This window comes from Nerophis lumbriciformis, linkage group LG14 (genome assembly GCF_033978685.3).
Source record: "Nerophis lumbriciformis linkage group LG14, RoL_Nlum_v2.1, whole genome shotgun sequence".
Classification (NCBI taxonomy): Eukaryota; Metazoa; Chordata; class Actinopteri; order Syngnathiformes; family Syngnathidae; genus Nerophis; species Nerophis lumbriciformis.
In genome coordinates, this window is record NC_084561.2 from 43,791,129 (window position 1) to 43,812,192 (window position 21,064).

General features: G+C 39.7%; 1 protein-coding gene across 1 annotated transcript; it reads left to right on the forward strand.

The window, feature by feature from the left end:
• Positions 1-136: 136 nt before the first annotated feature.
• Positions 137-20,191, forward strand: LOC133616741 (uncharacterized protein C2orf72). Its single transcript, XM_061976324.2, has 3 exons — positions 137-898; positions 11,014-11,115; positions 19,706-20,191. Exons 1-3 carry the CDS (start codon positions 253-255, stop codon positions 19,786-19,788), a joined length of 831 nt encoding a protein of 276 aa, XP_061832308.1. The 5' UTR covers positions 137-252; the 3' UTR covers positions 19,789-20,191.
• The last annotated feature ends 873 nt before the right edge of the window (positions 20,192-21,064 follow it).

Here is a 21,064-nt window from a genome sequence, read left to right on the forward strand (position 1 = left end):
CATTTCTTTAAAAGTCTTCTATGATTTGTCGCCGCCCCCCCTTGAAATGCTGTGATGTTGGCCACGCCTACCAAGAGAAGTGGCCAATTAAAAAGGACCCCGAACCCCCACGGCGCCTTAGCCCCGCCCACAGTGCCTGCCACTGACAACCGTGAACGTGTCGGCCTGGCGACTTTTGTTTGGCACTTTGGGACTTTTATTTGGCGCTTGGGGACTTTTATTTGGCGCTTTGGAAGAAGTATCCTGGCAGCCATGACGGAAGCCGAGACGGAAAGCGACTTTGAGAAGACGCTCGCTCTGATTGGCGGCAGGAATGGGATTTATCTGGTGAGTGACGTCATCCCGAGCCGGGCGGAAGCGGGCGACAAGGACGAGGACGTCCTGCAGGAGTTCATCCGCGGGTTGTTCCAGGGAGGAAAGTGCCTCGCCGAGGCCGACGGACGGCACCTCTGCGCCGCTAACAGCGGCAGCGACGGTCGGCAAGACGAGCCCGGGGATGAGGGAGCTAAGAGGCGGGGAAAGACGGCTCGGAGACGGGCGAGCAGCTCCAGCCTGAGCAGGACCATCGACTTCCCGACCATCATGTTCCTCTTCCGGCAGTCGTTCATCAGCTGTGACCGGAAGCAGGTGCACTTGAAGGAGATCCTCAAGGATGTCCGCGCACGCACCAAACGAGCCGGGAGCGCATTGCCGGCTCTCATCGGATTAGTGCGCACCACAGCGCCGAGCGCCGAGACCCAAAAGTGTGTGGAGCTCCTGGACTTGCTCATCCGCAGCGTGTTCCGCAAACACGCACCCGAGACTATCTGGGCCGGCTCCTTCGTCCCCAGCGCGCCCAGCAGCCTCCGCCTCATCAAGAGCCACTTCTGCGCTGTCGTCCGCGCTTCTCCCGCAGCAGGTGCGAGCCAGGGCCGCTCCTAGGAGCTCGTCCTCGGGGTTGCTCCCCCCCCACATGTGCAGGGCCGCTCCTAGGAGCTGATTCTCGGGGTTGCTCTTTATTGGATTTAATAGTACTTTATTGGATTTTATTATAAGTTTATTTGATTGTATTAGTACTTTATTGGATTTTATTAGTACTTTATTCGATTTTATTAGCACTTTATTCAATTTTATTATACGTTTGTTTGATTTTATTAGTATTGTATTTGATTTTAATAGTAGTTTGTTTGATTTTATTAGTAGTTTATTGGATTTTAGTAGTACTTTATTGTATTTTATTAGTACTTTATTCGGTTTTATTAGTGCATTATTCGATTTTATTATAAGTTTGTTTGATTTTATTAGTATTGTATTTACATTTTTTAATAGTAGTTTGTTTGATTTTATTAGTAGTTTATTGGATTTTAGTAGTAGTGTATTGGATTTTATGAGTAGTTTATTGGATTTTATTAGTACTTTATTTGATTGTATTAGTAGTTTATTGGTTTGTATTAGAAAATTGATTGGATTTTATTAGTAGTTACAGTAGTTATTATTAGTTGTTTATTTGATTGTATTAGTAGTTTATTGGATTTTATTGGTAGTTTATTGGATTGTATTAGTAGTTTATTGGATTTTTTGTAGTTTATCTGATTTTATTAGTAGTTTGTTTGATTTTACTCGTAGTTTGATTTTATTTGTAGTTTTATTTTATTAGTAGTTTATTTGCTTTTATTAGTAGTTTGTTTGATTTTTATTAGTAGTTTGTATCGATAGTTTATTTGATTGTATTAGTACTTTATTTGATTTTATTAGTAGTTTGTTTGATTTTTATTAGTAGTTTGATTGTTTTAGTAGTTTGTTAGATTTTATTAGTAGTTTATTTGATTTTAGGAGCTTGTCCTCGGGTTTGCTTTTAACTAAATGATCTTATAAACAACTTTTATAATAGTTGTCTGAACACTTAAGTAGTACTTTATTGTATTTTATTAGTACTTTATTCGATTTTATTAGTGCATTATTCAATTTTATTATAAGTTTGTTTGATTTTATTAGTATTGTATTTGATTTTAATAGTAGTTTGTTTGATTTTATTAGTAGTTTATTGGATTTTAGTAGTAGTTTATTGGATTTTATGAGTAGTTTATTGGGTTTTATTAGTACTTTATTTGATTGTATTAGTAGTTTATTGGTTTGTATTAGAAAATTGATTGGATTTTATTAGTAGTTACAGTAGTTATTATTAGTTGTTTATTTGATTGTATTAGTAGTTTGTTTGATTTCATTTGTAGTCTATTGGATTTTATTGGTAGTTTATTGGATTGTATTAGTAGTTTATTGGATTTTTTGTAGTTTATCTGATTTTATTAGTAGTATGTTTGATTTTACCTGTAGTTTGATTTTATTTGTAGTTTCTTTTTGTAGATTTATTTTATTAGTAGTTTATTTGCTTTTATTAGTAGTTTGTATCGATAGTTTATTTGATTGTATTAGTACTTTATTTGATTTTATTAGTAGTTTGTTTGATTTTTATTAATAGTTTGATTGTTTTAGTAGTTTGTTAGATTTTATTAGTAGTTTATTTGATTTTAGGAGCTTGTCCTCGGGTTTGCTTTTAACTAAATGATCTTATAAACAACTTTTATAATAGTTGTCTGAACACTTAAGTAGTACTTCATTGTATTTTATTAGTACTTTATTCGATTTTATTAGTGCATTATTCGATTTTATTATAAGTTTGTTTGATTTTATTAGTATTGTATTTACATTTTTTAATAGTAGTTTGTTTGATTTTATTAGTAGTTTATTGGATTTTAGTAGTAGTGTATTGGATTTTATGAGTAGTTTATTGGATTTTATTAGTACTTTATTTGATTGTATTAGTAGTTTATTGGTTTGTATTAGAAAATTGATTGGATTTTATTAGTAGTTACAGTAGTTATTATTAGTTGTTTATTTGATTGTATTAGTAGTTTATTGGATTTTATTGGTAGTTTATTGGATTGTATTAGTAGTTTATTGGATTTTTTGTAGTTTATCTGATTTTATTAGTAGTTTGTTTGATTTTACTCGTAGTTTGATTTTATTTGTAGTTTAATTTTGTAGTTTTGTTTTATTAGTAGTTTATTTGCTTTTATTAGTGGTTTGTTTGATTTTTATTAGTAGTTTGTATCGATAGTTTATTTGATTGTATTAGTACTTTATTTGATTTTATTAGTAGTTTGTTTGATTTTTATTAGTAGTTTGATTGTTTTAGTAGTTTGTTAGATTTTATTAGTAGTTTATTTGATTTTAGGAGCTTGTCCTCGGGTTTGCTTTTAACTAAATGATCTTATAAACAACTTTTAATTTATTGGATTGTATTAGTAGTTTATTGGATTTTTTGTAATTTATCTGATTTTATTAGTAGTTTGTTTGATTTTACTCGTAGTTTGTTTTTATTTTTAGTTTCTTTTTGTAGTTTTATTTTATTAGTAGTTTATTTGCTTTTATTAGTAGTTTGATTTTTATTAGTAGTTTGTATCGATAGTTTATTTGATTGTAATAGTACTTTATTTGATTTTATTAGTAGTTTGTTTGATTTTTATTAGTAGTTTGAGTGTTTTAGTAGTTTATTAGATTTTATTAGTAGTTTATTTGATTTTAGGAGCTCGTCCTGGGGTTTGCTTTAAACTAAATGATCTTAAAAACAACGTTTATAATAGTTGTCTGAACACTTAAGTAGTACTTTATTGTATTTTATTAGTACTTTATTCGATTTTATTAGTGCATTATTCGATTTTATTATAAGTTTGTTTGATTTTATTAGTATTGTATTTACATTTTTTAATAGTAGTTTGTTTGATTTTATTAGTAGTTTATTGGATTTTAGTAGTAGTGTATTGGATTTTATGAGTAGTTTATTGGATTTTATTAGTACTTTATTTGATTGTATTAGTAGTTTATTGGTTTGTATTAGAAAATTGATTGGATTTTATTAGTAGTTACAGTAGTTATTATTAGTTGTTTATTTGATTGTATTAGTAGTTTGTTTGATTTCATTTGTAGTTTATTGGATTTTATTGGTAGTTTATTGGATTGTATTAGTAGTTTATTGGATTTTTTTGTAGTTTATCTGATTTTATTAGTAGTATGTTTGATTTTACCTGTAGTTTGATTTTATTTGTAGTTTCTTTTTGTAGTTTTATTTTATTAGTAGTTTATTTGCTTTTATTAGTAGTTTGTTTGATTTTTATTAGTTGTTTATTTGATTGTACTAGTAGTTTGTTTGATTTCATTTGTAGTTTATTGGATTTTATTGGTAGTTTATTGGATTGTATTAGTAGTTTATTGGATTTTTTGTAGTTTATCTGATTTTATTAGTAGCATGTTTGATTTTACCTGTAGTTTGATTTTATTTGTAGTTTCTTTTTGTAGTTTTATTTTATTAGTAGTTTATTTGCTTTTATTAGTAGTTTGTTTGATTTTTATTAGTACTTTATTTGATTTTATTAGTAGTTTGATTGTTTTAGTAGTTTATTAGATTTTATTAGTAGTTTATTGGATTTTATTAGTAGTTTATTTGATTTTAGGAGCTCGTCCTCGGGTTTGCTTTTAACTAAATGATCTTAAAAACAACTTTTATAATAGTTGTATAAGCACTTAAGTGCTTTTAACTAAATGATCTTAAATACAACTTTTATAATAGTTGTCCAAACACATTATGTTGCTTTAACTAAATTATCTTAAAAACAACTTTTATTATAGTTCTCTAAACACTTAAGTGCTTTTTTACTAAATGATCTTAGATACAACTTATATAATAGTTCTATAAACACTTAAGTGTTTTTTTACTAAATTATCTTAGATACAACTTTTTAATAGTTGTCAAAACACATTATGTTGGTTTTTACTAAATTATCTTAAAAACAACTTTTATAATGGTTGTCTAAACACTTAAGTTAAGATCTTTGGAATATATAAGAGAAAGACACATTTCACACAGATCTTTGGTGAGAAGTGTTGAGCTGCTGGCATGCAGTGAAGAAGAAGTTGCTAATTAGTGTGTGATTAGAAGAAAGGAGGTCAGTGCATGACCTTCACAAGACAAAAGATTATTTTTATCCTGGCTGCCTGACAAAAGGAGCATTCATGAAACAAGAAAGCACTCGTGGTTAGCTGCCAACTTGTTTCAAACTCGTGCTTAGCTGCCAACTTGTTTCAAACTCTGGATTAGCTGCCAACTTTTTTCAAACTCTGGAGTAGCTGCCGACCTGTTTCAAACTCGTGATTAGCTGCCAACTTGTTTCAAACTCTGGAGTAGCTGCCAACTTGTTTCAAACTCGTGATTACCGTATTTTCCGCACCATAAGGCGCCCTGGGTTATAAGCCGCGCCTTCAATGAACGGCATATTTCAAAACTTCGTCCACCTATAAGCCGCCCCGTGTTATAAGCCGCATCTAACTGCGCTAAAGGGAATGTCAAAAAAACAGTCAGATAGGTCAGTCAAACTTTAATAATATATTAAAAACCAGCGTGATGTGGGCGCGCATGGAGTCGTATATCAACATGGACGGAGCTGCGTGAAAAAAGCCACCCGGCCTCTTCGCGTAAACTTCCCTTAACCACTCGCTCATCTTTTCTTCATCCATCCCTTCGAGTTAGCTTTTATGATGACGCCGGCTGGAAAGGTCTCTTTTGGCAAGGTCTTCCTTTTGAATATCACCATGGGTGGAAGTTTCTGGCCATTAGCATGGCAAGCTAGAACCACAGTGAAGGATGACTTCTCATTCCCTGTGGTGCGAATATTCACCGTACGTGCTCCCGTTGTATCCACAGTGCGGTTCACAGGAATATCAAAAGTCAGTGGAACCTCGTCCATGTTGATAATGTTCTCTGGCCGGATCTTTTTTTCAGCTATCTTGTTTTTACAATATGCACGGAAAGTAGCCAGCTTTTCTTGAAAGTCTTTAGGCAGTTGCTGTGAAATAGTAGTCCGTGTGCGGATGGAGAGATTGCGTCTTTTCATGAACCGGAAACCTGTCGCTTAGTAGGAGCCATTTTGTGGTCTTTACAGATGTAAACACACAAAGGAAATGAAACGCAATATCCGCGCGCTTCTTCTTCTTCTACGGGGGCGGGTGGTTGCTTACAGTAGAAGAAGAAGCGCTTCCTCTTCTATGGGGGCGGGTGCTTACCTTGGCGGTTGCTTGCCGTAGAAGAAGAAGCGCTTCCGCTTCTACGGGGAAAAAAGATGGCGGCTGTTTACCGTAGTTGCGAGACCTAAACTTTATGAAAATGAATCTTAATATTAATCCATATATAAAGCGCACCGGGTTATAAGCCGCACTGTCAGCTTTTGAGTAAATTTGTGGTTTTTAGGTGCGGCTAATAGTGCGGAAAATACGGTAGCTGTCAACTTGTTTCAAACTCTGGATTAGCTGCCAACTTGTTTCAAGCTCGTGATTAGCTCCCAACTTATTACAAACTTGTGATTAGCTGCCAACTCACAGGCAGAAGCTCCAGACCAGCACAATGCCCTGTATCAGCCAATTCAATTGCTGAACAACTTCTTGGAAATGGCCGATTCACGGACACTGCAAAAGGCAACACTCCTTCCGTCAAGCAAGAAACCACAAAGCTCTGGCAAGCCCCAGGAGCAGCCGGCCACATGTTGACATCCTTCACATCTGAAGCACTTTCCACTGCCATCGGACAACTGTAAAGCGGGAAAGCCCAGACAACATCTCACCAGAATTCTTGCTACACTGTGGCCGAAAATGTCAGAACTGGCTCAAGGAGTTTTATTCTTCCTGCCTCAACAGGCTAGCAATACCAAAGATCTGGCGAAGGGCAACAATCATTGCCCTACCCAAACCCAACAAACCAACAGACCACCCCAAGAACTATCGCCCGATCTCACTTCTCTGCATCCCATCCGAGGTCCTGGAGCGACTCCTACTGGCCCGCCTGGACCCCACCATAGACCCCCAACTACCCGACCAACAAGCAGGATTCCGCCGCGGATGCAGCACCGTCCACCAGATGGTAAAGCCGATGAACGACATCGAAGACAGCTTCGAAAAACGTCACAAAGCGGGCGTTGTTCTGGTGGACCTCACCGTGGCTTATGCCACCGTTTGGCACCGGGGCCTTATCTTGAAACTCCTCCGGAGTGTTCCAAACCGCCATCTAATACGGTTCATATGTACTATCCTCTCCAACCGCAACTTCATACTGAAGACAAGCGATGGACAGGCAAGCCGCCCACGGCGCCTCAAAAATTGAGTTCCTTAGGGATCAGTACTGGCCCCATTGCTCTTCAACCTATACATCAGCGATCTGCCCCCCCACAACATCAAGGCAGACCCAAAACGCGGATGACCTCGGCCTCTTCAATTCAGACTGAAACTGGTCAACAGTAGAGGAGACCCTAACCTCAGACATGTCACAAATAGCAGGGTACCTGAAAACATGGAGACTTAAACTGAGTGTTGCAAAAACAACCTCCACAGCTTTCCACCTCAAAACCAAGGAGGCCCGCCGCCGCCAACTCACAGTTAACGTCAACGGGTCACCCCTGCCGCACAACCCAAGTCCTACATACCTCGGAGTGAAACTGGATAGGCAGCTGACGTACAAACAACACTTTCAATCATTGCGTGCCAAAGTCTCCTCCAGGAATAACCTCATACACCGACTAGCAGAATCGTCTTGGGGAGAAAGTGCCTCCACCTTAAGAACCGGCACCCTTGCCCTGGTGTACAGCATGGCAGAATATGCCTCCCCTGCATGGTGCCTCAGCGCACATGCCAAGAAACTCGACATCACCCTCAACGAGACCATGAGGATTGTCACCGACTACCTGAAACCCACCCCAATGGAGTTCCTCCTGGTACTATCTGGCATTGCACTAGCTGCCCTACGCAGAGAAAACCACACACAGAGACTTGTAAGGAAGGCCTCGCAGGATCCAACCCATCTCCTGCACAAACTTGTAGCAGACTCCCAAGACGTTGGTCGCCCGTCCTCCTGCCACCCAGCAACTCTTGGTGGACCCAAATTCAACACACTTGAAGCATGGAGAACCAGCTGGGAGGAGACCCCCCGACCCCCTCAACTCTCAGTCAACCCAAATACAAACCTAACACCGGGCGCTGACCTTCCTCGTAAGAACTGGTCAACACTAAACCGGATACGGACGGGCGTTGGCCGATTCAACGCCAACATGCACCACTGGGGTCTGCGCCCATCAGCAGCCTGCCCATGCAGAGCCGAGGAACAGACCGGCCACCACATCATCCACGAGTGCCCCACCTTTTCCCCCACCCAATGACCTGGACCTCGATAATCTGAGCCCTGACACAGTGAGTTGGATGCAGCGGCTGAGCGAAATCGCCTAGCTGTCTCAGACGAAAGAAGAAGCTGCCAACTTGTTTGAAACTCGTGATTAGCTGCCAATTTGTTTGAAACTCTGGATTAGCTGCCGATTTGTTTCAAACTCTGGATTAGCTGCCGACTTGTTTCAAACTCTGGATTAGCTGCCAACTTGTTTCAAACTTGTGATTAGCTGCCAACTTGTTCAATCTCGTGATTATCTGCCAACTTGTTTCAATCTCGTGATTATCTGCCAATTTGTTTTAAACTCGTGATTAGCTGACAACTTGTTTCAAACTCTGGATTAGCTGCCAATTTGTTTCAAACTCTGGATTAGCTGCCAATTTGTTTCAAGCTCGTGATTAGCTGCTAACTTGTTTCAAGCTCATGATTAGCTGCCAACTTGTTTCAAACTCTGGATTAGCTGCCAACTTGTTTTAAACTCGGGATTAGCTGCCAATTTGTTTCAAACTCTGGATTAGCTGCCAACTTGTTTCAAACTCGTGATTAGCTGCCAACTTGTTTTAAACCCGTGATTAGATGCCAACTTGTTTCAAACTCTGGATTAGCTGCCAATTTGTTTCAAACTCGTGATTAGCTGCCAACTTGTTTCAAACTCGTGATTAGCTGACAATTTGTGATTATTTGACAACTTGTTTCAAACTCTGGATTAGCTGCCAATTTGTTTCAAACTCTGGATTAGCCGCCAATTTGTTTCAAACTCGGGATTAGCTGCCAATTTGTTTCAAACTCTGGATTAGCTGCCAACTTGTTTCAAACTCTGGATTAGCTGCCAACTTGTTTCAAACTCGTGATTATCTGACAATTTGTGATTAGTTGACAATTTGTTTCAAACTCTGGATTAGCTGCCAACTTGTTTCAAACTCTGGATAAGCTGCTAACTTGTTTCAAACTCGTGATTATCTGACAATTTGTGATTAGTTGACAATTTGTTTCAAACTCTGGATTAGCTGCCAATTTGTTTCAAACTCTGGATTAGCTGCCGATTTGTTTCAAACTCTGGATTAGCTGCCGACTTGTTTCAAACTCTGGATTAGCTGCCGATTTGTTTCAAACTCTGGATTAGCTGCCAACTTGTTTCAAACTCGTGATTAGCTGCCAACTTGTTCAATCTCGTGATTATCTGCCAACTTGTTTCAATCTCGTGATTATCTGCCAATTTGTTTTAAACTCGTGATTAGCTGACAACTTGTTTCAAACTCTGGATTAGCTGCCAATTTGTTTCAAACTCTGGATTAGCTGCCAGTTTGTTTCAAGGTCGTGATTAGCTGCTAACTTGTTTCAAGATCGTGATTAGCTGCCAACTTGTTTCAAACTCTGGATTAGCTGCCAACTTGTTTTAAATTCGGGATTAGCTGCCAATTTGTTTCAAACTCGTGATTAGCTGCCAACTTGTTTTAAACTCGTGATTAGATGCCAACTTGTTTCAAACTCGTGATTAGATACCAACTTGTTTCAAACTCTGGATTAGCTGCCAATTTGTTTCAAACTCGTGATTAGCTACCAACTTGTTTCAAACTCGTGATTAGCTGCTAACTTGTTTCAAACTCGTGATTAGCTGACAACTTGTTTCAAACTCTGGATTAGCTGCCAATTTGTTTGAAACTCTGGATTAGCTGCCGATTTGTTTCAAACTCTGGATTAGCTGCCGATTTGTTTCAAACTCTGGATTAGCTGCCAACTTGTTTCAAACTCGTGATTAGCTGCCAACTTGTTCAATCTCGTGATTATCTGCCAACTTGTTTCAATCTCGTGATTATCTGCCAATTTGTTTTAAACTCGTGATTAGCTTACAACTTGTTTCAAACTCTGGATTAGCTGCCAATTTGTTTCAAACTCTGGATTAGCTGCCAATTTGTTTCAAGCTCGTGATTAGCTGCTAATTTGTTTCAAACTCGTGATTAGCTGCTAACTTGTTTCAAGCTTGTGATTAGCTGCCAACTTGTTTCAAACTCTGGATTAGCTGCCAACTTGTTTTAAACTCGGGATTAGCTGCCAATTTGTTTCAAACTCGTGATTAGCTGCCAACTTGTTTTAAACTCGTGATTAGATGCCAACTTGTTTCAAACTCGTGATTAGATACCAATTTGTTTCAAACTCTGGATTAGCTGCCAATTTGTTTCAAACTCGTGATTAGCCGCCAATTTGTTTCAAACTCGTGATTAGCTGCCAATTTGTTTCAAACTCTGGATTAGCTGCCAATTTGTTTCAAACTCTGGATTAGCTGCCAATTTGTTTCAAGCTCGTGATTAGCTGCTAACTTGTTTTAAACTCTGGATTAGCTGCCAACTTGTTTTAAACTCAGGACTAGCTGCCAATTTGATTCAAACTCGTGATTAGCTGCCAACTTGTTATAAACTCGTGATTATCTGCCAACTTTTTTCAAACTCGTGATTAGATACCAACTTGTTTCAAACTCTGGATTAGCTGCCAATTTGTTTCAAACTCGTGATTAGCCGCCAATTTGTTTCAAACTCGTGATTAGCTGACAACTCGTGATTAGTTGACAACTTGTTTCAAACTCTGGATTAGCTGCCAATTTGTTTCAAACTCTGGATTAGCTGCCAATTTGTTTCAAACTCTGGATTAGCTGCCAACTTGTTTCAAACTCGTGATTAGCTGACAACTCGTGATTAGCTGACAATTTGTTTCAAACTCGTGTTTAGATACCAACTTGTTTCAAACTCGTGGTTCAAACTCCTTTTCTTGCCTTCCAGATGTTTCCAGCAGGAGCAGGAACCCACTTCTACAACCCTTCCTGTGTTGGTTCAGGCCCAGTGGAGGAGCACACAACACGTCTTCAAGCAACACGCAGAGAGGTTAGCCATTACAAGTCCCAATGACTTCAACTCAACAACCACTTGCACATCGTGTAACACACAACACACACACACACACACACACACACACACACACACACACACACACACACACACACACACACACACACACACACACACACACACACACACACACACACACACACACACACACACACACACACACACACACACACACACACAGCATCAATTCCAGCCTCAAGTCTATAATAATAATAATGGATTTTATTTGTAAAAGCACTTTACATTGAACAAACAATCTCAAAGTGAAAAAAAACAAAAACAAAGCTAGAACAACAAATAGCTGCCCTCACCGAGTAAGATAAATAGTAAAATAAAATAAAAACTAGAACAGCCTAAAAGCTAGAACGAGCACACAAAAATCTAACAGAAGGCTTTTTTTTAAAGAGGGGTTTTTAAGCCTTTCTTAAAAGCATCCACAGTCTGTGGTGGCCTCAGGTGGTCAGGGAGAGCGTTCCACAGACTGGGAGCGGCGGAGCCGAAAGCCTGGTCTCCCATCGTGCGGAGCTTTGTCCTCGGAGGTTGGAGGAGGTTAGGCACTGGTGAGTTAGTAGGAAGAGTTTGTATTCAATCCTGAGTGAAACAGGATAGATAATATTTCAAGGATTTGGAATAATGTGGAAGTAAAGAAACAGGTCGTTTGTTTGTAAACTGGTGTTTTTAACCTGTAATTACTCAAAAATCAAATATACACACACAGGTAAAAGCCAGTAAATTAGAATATTTTGAAAAACTTGATTTATTTCAGTAATTGCATTCAAAATGTGTAACTTGTACATTATATTTATTCATTGCACACAGACTGATGCATTCAAATGTTTATTTCATTTAATTTTGATGATTTGAAGTGGCAACAAATGAAAATCCAAAATTCCGTGTGTCACAAAATTAGAATATTACTTAAGGCTAATACAAAAAAGGGATTTTTAGAAATGTTGGCCAACTGAAAAGTATGAAAATGAAAAATATGAGCATGTACAATACTCAATACTTGGTTGGAGCTCCTTTTGCCTCAATTACTGCGTTAATGCGGCGTGGCATGGAGTCGATGAGTTTCTGGCACTGCTCAGGTGTTATGAGAGCCCAGGTTGCTCTGATAGTGGCCTTCAACTCTTCTGCGTTTTTGGGTCTGGCATTCTGCATCTTCCTTTTCACAATACCCCACAGATTTTCTATGGGGCTAAGGTCAGGGGAGTTGGCGGGCCAATTTAGAACAGAAATACCATGGTCCGTAAACCAGGCACGGGTAGATTTTGCGCTGTGTGCAGGCGCCAAGTCCTGTTGGAACTTGAAATCTCCATCTCCATAGAGCAGGTCAGCAGCAGGAAGCATGAAGTGCTCTAAAACTTGCTGGTAGACGGCTGCGTTGACCCTGAATCTCAGGAAACAGAGTGGACCGACACCAGCAGATGACATGGCACCCCAAACCATCACTGATGGTGGAAACTTTACACTAGACTTCAGGCAACGTGGATCCTGTGCCTCTCCTGTCTTCCTCCAGACTCTGGGACCTCGATTTCCAAAGGAAATGCAAAATGTGCATGGTTGGGTGATGGTTTGGGGTGCCATGTCATCTGCTGGTGTCGGTCCACTCTGTTTCCTGAGATCCAGGGTCAACGCAGCCGTCTACCAGCAAGTTTTAGAGTCCTTCTACAATGGGCCATGCGGGCCCTAATAATTCAAAAATATCAATGGCATATCAAATATAATTTAAATACAAATTGAATGCCTCTTTTCTATTTGCAGCCTTCTGAGGTAAATTAACTTTTTCTACAGGCTAATAAATTTGAAAATAAAATAACAAGGGGAATTTACACTTCCAACTGTCCTTTGAGGGGGGGGGGGGGGGGGGGGGGGGTTGGTAGCAGGGGTGTATATTGCAGCCCGAAAGAGTTAGGGCTGCATGGGATTCCGGGTATTTGTTCTGTTGTGTTTATGTTGTGTTACGGTGCAGATGTTCTCCCAAAATGTGTTTGTCATTCTTGTTTGGTGTGGGTTCACAGTGTGGCGTATATTTCTAACAGTGGTAAAGTTATCTATACGAACACCCTCAGTGTAACCTGTTGATCAAGTATGCATGCATTCACTTGCTGAAGCCGCACATATTATGTGACTGGGCCAGCATTCACTGGACTGGGTGAAAAGCGGACCTGACAATTTTTGGGAGGGGCACTGAAATTAGAGAGTCTCCCAGGAGGGTTAGCAAGTATGAGAATTAGCGGTGAATGCGGTGTTACCGCGGCACCGCCGTTGTATATAATCGGCGGGCCAGCTCTAGTGTTAATTTGATATCGCCTCAAGGGCCAAGTGAAATTACACGGCGGGCCAGAGTTTGACACCCATGGTCTACAATGAGTTGAAATGGTTGGTGCTGGAATTTTTCAAATCGGTCGAGAAATGTTGAAGTAGTAGCATTTTTAATTGAGAAATGATATTAAGGAACTCCTGGAATTTCGGGAAAACCGGGAATTTTTCCAGTTCGAAAAACAACTTTGTTTTGTGTCCTGATTAAGAGGAATGTTTGGACGGTGAAAAATGTGGAAGGAGTAAAAAAAGTGTCAAAAAAGTGTTTGAAAAAAGGGGAATTCCTGGAATTTTTTTTCACTTGGAAAAATAATAGTTTGAATGTCCAGGATGAGTGGAATATGTTGAAGGTGGAATGGTTCTAATCGGTTGAAAAATGTGGAAATGGTGGAAAGTTTGAAAAATGCCCAATTCTTTTTAAATGGGGAAAATGTCCCAGGAAATCTGGGAATTTTTGGAATTTGTCAAGGGAAATCCCGCGATTCCCGAATAGGCTGAACAGTTTGAAGTTGGAACAGTTTGAATCAGATGTAAAATGTGGGCGTTGTGGAACTTTGTTGTGGGACTTTGTCCTATTGATTTAATTGGGAATTACCCAAAAATTGGGAAATTTCGGGAAATGCGGGAATTTTCTTGAAAATGGTAAAAAAAAAACTTGAATGGTCTGAACGAGTTGAAATGGTTGGTGTTGGAATTTTTCAAATCGGTCGAGAAATGTTGAAGTAGTAGCATTTTTAATTGTGAAATTATATTAAGGAATTCCTGGAATTTTGGAAAAAACGGGCATTTTTCCAGTTCGAAAAACAACTTTGTTTTTTTGTCCTGATTAAGAGGAATGTTTGGACGGTGAAAAATGTGGAAGGAGTAACAAAGTGTCCAAAAAGTGTTTGAAAAAACGGGAATTCCTGGAATTTTTTTGAACTTGGAAAAATAATACTTTGAATGTCCAGGATGAGTGGAATATGTTGAAGGTGGAATGGTTTGAATCGGTTGAAAAATGTGGAAATGGTGGAAAGTTTGAAAAATGCCCAATTCCTTTTAAATGGGGAAAATGTCCCAGGAAATCTGGGAATTTTTGGAATTTGTCAAGGGAAATCCCGCGATTCCCGAATAGGCTGAACAGTTTGAATCAGATGTAAAATGTGGGCGTTGTGGAACTTTGTTGTGGGACTTTGTCCTATTGATTTAATTGGGAATTACCCAAAAATTGGGAAATTTCGGGAAATGCGGGAATTTTCTTGAAAATGCTAAAAAAAAAAATTGAATGGTCTGAACGAGTTGAAATGGTTGGTGTTGGAATTTTTCAAATCGGTCGAGAAATGTTGAAGTAGTAGCATTTTTAATTGTGAAATTATATTAAAGAATTCCTGGGATTTTGGAAAAACCGGGAATTTTTCCAGTTCGAAAAACAACTTCGTTTTTTTGTCTTGATTAAGAGGAATGTTTGGACAGTGAAAAATGTGGAAGGAGTAAAAAAGTGTCAAAAAAGGGTTTGAAAAAAGGGGAATTCCTGGAATTTTTTTAACTTGGAAAAATAATAGAGAATGTTCAGGATGAGCGGAATGTGTTGAAGGTGGAATGGTTTGAATCGGTTGAAAAATGTGGAAATGGTGGAAAGTTTGAAAAATGCCCAATTCTTTTTAAATGGGGAAAATGTCCCAGGAAATCTGGGAATTTTTGGAATTTGTCAAGGGAAATCCCGCGATTCCCGAATAGGCTGAACAGTTTGAAGTTGGAACAGTTTGAATCAGATGTAAAATGTGGGCGTTGTGGAACTTTGTTGTGGGACTTTGTCCCATTGATTTAATTGGGAATTACCCAAAAATTGGGAAATTTTGGGAAATGTGAGGATTTTCTTGCAAATGGTAAAAAAAAACAACCTGAATGGTCTGAACGAGTTGAAATAGTTGGTGTTGGGATTTTTCAAATCGGTCGAGAAATGTTGAAGTAGTAGCATTTTTAATTGTGAAATTATATTAAGGAATTCCTGGAATTTTGGAAAAACCGGGAATTTTTCCAGTTCGAAAAACAACTTTGTTTTCTTGTCCTGATTAAGAGGAATGTTTGGACGGTGAAAAATGTGGAAGGAGTAAAAAAAGTGTCAAAAAAGGGTTTGAAAAAAGGGGAATTCCTGGAATTTTTTTTAACTTGGAAAAATAATAGTTTGAATGTCCAGGATGAGTGGAATATGTTGAATGTGGAATGGTTCTAATCGGTTGAAAAATGTGGAAATGGTGGAAAGTTTGAAAAATGCCCAATTCTTTTTAAATGGGGAAAATGTCCCAGGAAATCTGGGAATTTTTGGAATTTGTCAAGGGAAATCCCGCGATTCCCGAATAGGCTGAACAGTTTGAAGTTGGAACAGTTTGAATCAGATGTAAAATGTGGGCGTTGTGGAACTTTGTTGTGGGACTTTGTCCTATTGATTTAATTGGGAATTACCCAAAAATTGGGAAATTTCGGGAAATGCGGGAATTTTCTTGAAAATGGTAAAAAAAAAAACTTGAATGGTCTGAACGAGTTGAAATGGTTGGTGTTGGAATTTTTCAAATCGGTCGAGAAATGTTGAAGTAGTAGCATTTTTAATTGTGAAATTATATTAAGGAATTCCTGGAATTTTGGAAAAACCGGGAATTTTTCCAGTTCGAAAAACAACTTAGTTTTTTTGTCCTGATTAAGAGGAATGTTTGGACGGTGAAAAATGTGGAAGGAGTAAAAAAGTGTCAAAAAAGGGGAATTCCTGGAATTTTTTTTCACTTGGAAAAATAATAGAGAATGTTCAGGATGAGCGGAATGTGTTGAAGGTGGAATGGTTTGAATCGGTTGAAAAATGTGGAAATGGTGGAAGTTTGAAAAATGCCCAATTCTTGTCCCAGAAAATGTCCCATAAAACCTGGAATTCTGGGAAATCTGAGAATTTTTGGAATTTGTCAAGGGAAAGCCCGCGATTACCGTATAGTCTGAACAGTTTGAAGTTGGAACGGTTTAAATCGGGTGAAAAATCTGGAGAAGAAGACATTTTTAATAAATAGATGCATTTTGGTGTAGAAAACTATATGTGTTAATGTTTGGAGCGTTCACACAATAACATTTAGAAGATACGCATTTTTTCCTGTCAAAATCGAAATAATTACTTGCATTTAGTATTACAAACCCCGTTTCCATATGAGTTGGGAAATTGCAGTACCCTCAGGCGGTACTGCATCAAAAAGTGACATCAGTGTGGAACACTTCAGAAAACCACTGTCAGTAACCACAGTTGGTCGCTACATCTGTAAGTTCAAGTTAAAACTCTACTATGCAAAGCAAAAGCCATTTATCAACAACACCCAGAAACGCCGCCGGCTTCGCTGGACCCGAGCTCATTCAAGATGGACTGATACAAAGTGGAAAAGTGTTCTGTGGTCTGACGAGTCCACACTTCAATTTGTTTTTGGAAACTGTGGACGTCGTGTCCTCCGGACCAAAGAGGAAAAGAACCATCCGGATTGTTCTCGGCACAAAGTGTAAAAGGCAGCATGTGTGATGGTATGGGGGTGTATTAGTGCCCAAGACATGGGTAACTTACACATCTGTGAAGGCACCATTAATGCTGAAAGGTACATACAGGTTTTGGAGCAACATATGTTGCCATCCAAGCAACGTTATCATGGACGCCCCTGCTTATTTCAGCAAGACAATGCCAAGCCACGTGTTGCAACAGCGTGGCTTCGTAGTAAAAGAGTGCGGGTACTAGACTGGACTGCCTGTAGTCCAGACCTGTCTCCCATTGAAAATGTTTGGTGCAATATGAAGGTTAAAATAGCACAAAGGGACCCCCGGACTGTTGAACAACTTAAGCTGCTGTACATCAAGCAAGAATGGGAAAGAATTCTACCTGAAAAGCTTCAAAAATGTGTCTCCTCGGCTCCCAAACGTTTACTGAGTGTTGTTAAAAGGAAAGGCCATGCAGTGTTTCCCACAGGACAGGCATCTATTTGTGGTGGCGTGGTCAGGGGGCGGGGGGTGACGGCGGCAGCGGCGATGACCAAGAAGAACGCACAGCAGGAATGGGGAGTATGTAAAACAGTCATTGTTTTCGGTCGCTTTGAAGTCCAAGAAGAGGATTTCTCGGGCTTGGGCTCTTCCTGGATCCAGCTGGGGCAGGTGTTGGAGGACAATGGATAACCCCTCCCGTCTCCTGACCACAGGGACTTCAAGAGGGCAGCGGGTCGTAAATAGCGTTGACCTCGGTCACCAAACAGTTGGAAGAGAGTTTGTGAAATACTTCAAAGAGAGTTCGTTTAACATTTCAAAGAGAGTTCCTCTGGAAGCTGAGCAGATCCTGCCATCTGTCCGTGTTGAAATCACAGTGGCGTTTCACGAGCCTTCTTCCTCTTGTTAGGCCTCGAAAGACAGCATTCATAATACAACGTTTCTTTTGTGATAACTTACAAACAATTATTCCAACAGTATTCTCTTTTTATTTACCATTAACACAACGTGACAACTTCACTGCTTTTGGGTTCTGTATAATGTGTACGTAAAACGTGCTGCACAAAAGGGACATTTCTGTGAAATATAAGTCTGTTTTTGTGTTGGTAGTTTCTAGGGCTGCAGCTAACGATTATTTTTCTATCGATTAATCTATAGATTATTTTTTCGATTAATCGGTTAATCTATAGATTATTTTTTCGATTAATCTATAGATTATTTTTCCTTTTACCGATTATTTTTTTTATTTAAAATGAAGAGGAAAAAATAAATGTAGGCCAGTTTTTTCAAAAGGCATGGCTTTTATTTACAAAAAAAAAAGTATGGCCACTCAGTCAACATTGACAACAACATGACAAAATATTCTGTAACAATGTAAACATTTAAAACTTTTAACATTTAACAAAATTAAAAGTAGCTTATTTGCTTTTTAATGTGCAAATATAAAAGTAAACATCCAGTGCAAATCTTAATATTCTGGAATAGTATAAGCATTTAAAAAGTAAAAGTATTGCTTATTTTGCTTTAAAATGTGCAAAAATAAAGATAAACATCCAATACAAAAAAGTGCAAAACGGAAATATTCTGTAACAAGTGTAAACATTTCAACAAAAGTAAAAGTATTGCTTATTTGCTAAAATGTGCAAAAATAAAGCTAAACATCCAATACAAAAAAGTGTACAGTGTAAACATTTCAACAAAAGTAAAAGTATTGCTTATTTTGCTTAATAACACAACAATGATAGTATGATTAAAGTGAAAGTTAATTGTTGGTTTGTACATAGTATATGTAACTATTAATGTTGTAAAAGGTATTTGTACAACTAATTAACGTTAGCGTTTGTGACACGTCTTGTGCCGTGGGGTTCTTTCAGGACCGACAGACTGAACGCCAGACGGCTTTGCCAGGTTTACAATCTTTTAATTTTACACAGTCTTTTCTCTTCCAACTCTTTTCTCTTTCTTTCCTCGCTTTTCAGCTCCTCTTCCTCGCTCGTTCGTCGTCCCCTGTCTCTTGCGGCGTCGCTCCCGGCGCGCCCCGCCTCGCCGCTCGCTCGCCGCCGCCGCCTCTCCACAGCGTTAAAGAGGAGCGCGTCTTTGTAAACACTGAACAGGCACCCCAAACGCGCCTCTCAGAGCAAACGGTGCTTTAGTTTATGAATTTACAACGCAGATACAAATGACACATTCATGTTTTTGTGTAATAATGACAACGTATACGCACGCGGACGATTGACTAGTTGATGGTGATGGCAAGAACGCTGTCGGGGGTTTTCTTTTCAAATGTTCGTTCATAGCCGTTGTGCTGCTATGATAGGCCATTTCCGCTCGACACAGTGTGCATACAACAACATTATTAGGCCGTTTATTGAAATACTCCGACACTTTTGACGACTTTTGGCGTGCTTTTTTCCCCTCGCTCGCATCGTCTGCTTTGCGCTCCGCCATGACAGTAGTGTGACGTAAATATGCGACGCGCCGACGCACAAAAACGGCGTCGACGTATTTACGTAACCGATGACGTCGACTACGTCGACGCGTCGTTTCAGCCTTAGTAGTTTCCCTCATCCTCATTATCCTTAAGCAGTATGTCACAAGAAAATGTGCAAGTAATAGCTAGTGTCGGTTTGGAGTGTGTCCACATCCACAGTCATATGTTGACACATTCAGCCAGTCCGACGGGTTTGACTGTGGTTTTTAAGAACTGCAGTAAAAATGTAGTCTGAACCGTCATCACATCAATCACAGCTTTGGACTTGATTTGTTTCAGGCAACGGTGGCAACGTGGAGGAAAGCATTCCTTTGAAAAACAATTCCACGTCCGCTGGGCCAAACGAGGAATCTGCTGGATGAGGTCACTGATGTCACGTGACTATAAGGCCCCAACACTGTGGACAATAACGTTTTTGACTTTGTAGGGAAGCTCTGCTTCGAAATACAGCACAAGATATGCCTTTTTATGACATTTAGTGTCACTTTGGTAAATAAAGTACAATTTGGTAGCGCCAAGGACTTCATTCTTTGTTATAGAAGAATCAGAATCAGAATCAGCTTTATTGTCATTACGCAAGGTAACGAGATTGAGGCCATTCCATACAGTGCGATGTGTGCATGCTAGAAAAACAATGTGCAAATATATAAAAATTTAAAAAATGTAGAAGTGCAATGAATATGGTGTGAAATGAATATATACATGAAAAAACAAAACAAAAACAGGGTGGTTGGTGGAATGGGTTATTGCACCGAAGAGAAGGCAGTTATGAGGGACAATGGGGCAGTCCGTTCAGGATGGTTATGGCCCTGGGGAAGAAGCTGTTCTTTAGCCTGTTTGTTTTGGTTTTAATGCACCTGTAGCGCTTCCCAGAGGGCAGCAGGTGGAACAGGTCAGAGCCGGGGTGGGTGCTGTCTTTGATGATGGCACTGGCTCTGTTGAGGCAGCGGGAGGTGTAGATGTCCGTCAGAGAGGGGAGAGGGCGGCCGATGATCTTCTGAGCCGTCTTGACCACTCTTTGCAGCCTCTCCCTGTCTGCTGCAGTGCAGCTGCCGTACCATACCGTAATACAGTAGGTCAGCAGGCTCTCGATGGACGAGCGGTAGAAGGTCAGCAGTAGGTCAGGCTTCAGGTTGTACTTCCCGAGGACTCTAAGGAAGTGTAGCCGCTGCTGAGCCTTCTTGATGATTGATGTGGTGTTGACTGTCCAGGAGAAGTCATTAGAGATGTGGACTCCAAGGTACCTGAAGGTGTGGACCCTCTCTACACGCTCGCCGTTGATGTAGAGGGGGGCAGGGTCGGTGCTGCTCCTCCTGAAGTCGACGATGATCTCTCTGGTCTTGCTGGTGTTGAGAGAGAGGTTGTTCTCCGAAGACCAGGCCGTCAGCTTCAGGACCTCCTCTCTGTAGGCAGCCTCGTCACCCCTGGAGATGAGCCCGACCACTGTGGTATCGTCGGCAAACTTGACGGTAAGGTTGTCACTGTGGGCCGGACTGCAGTCATGGGTGTAAAGGCAGTAGAGGAGGGGGCTCAGCACACAGCCCTGTGGGGAGCCGATGCTCAGCGTGCGGGAGGATGAGAGGTGCGGGCCAAGTCTCACATTCTGGGGTCGGTCCGTTAGGAAGTCCCTTATCCAGG

Coding starts and splice junctions, on each gene's coding strand:
- LOC133616741 (XM_061976324.2), top strand. CDS start 253: ATGACGGAAGCCGAGACGGAAAGCGACTTTGAGAAGACGCTCGCTCTG. Junction 899..11,013: donor CCGCGCTTCTCCCGCAGCAG/GTGCGAGCCAGG, acceptor CTTGCCTTCCAG/ATGTTTCCAGCAGGAGCAGG. Junction 11,116..19,705: donor TTCAAGCAACACGCAGAGAG/GTTAGCCATTAC, acceptor GATTTGTTTCAG/GCAACGGTGGCAACGTGGAG.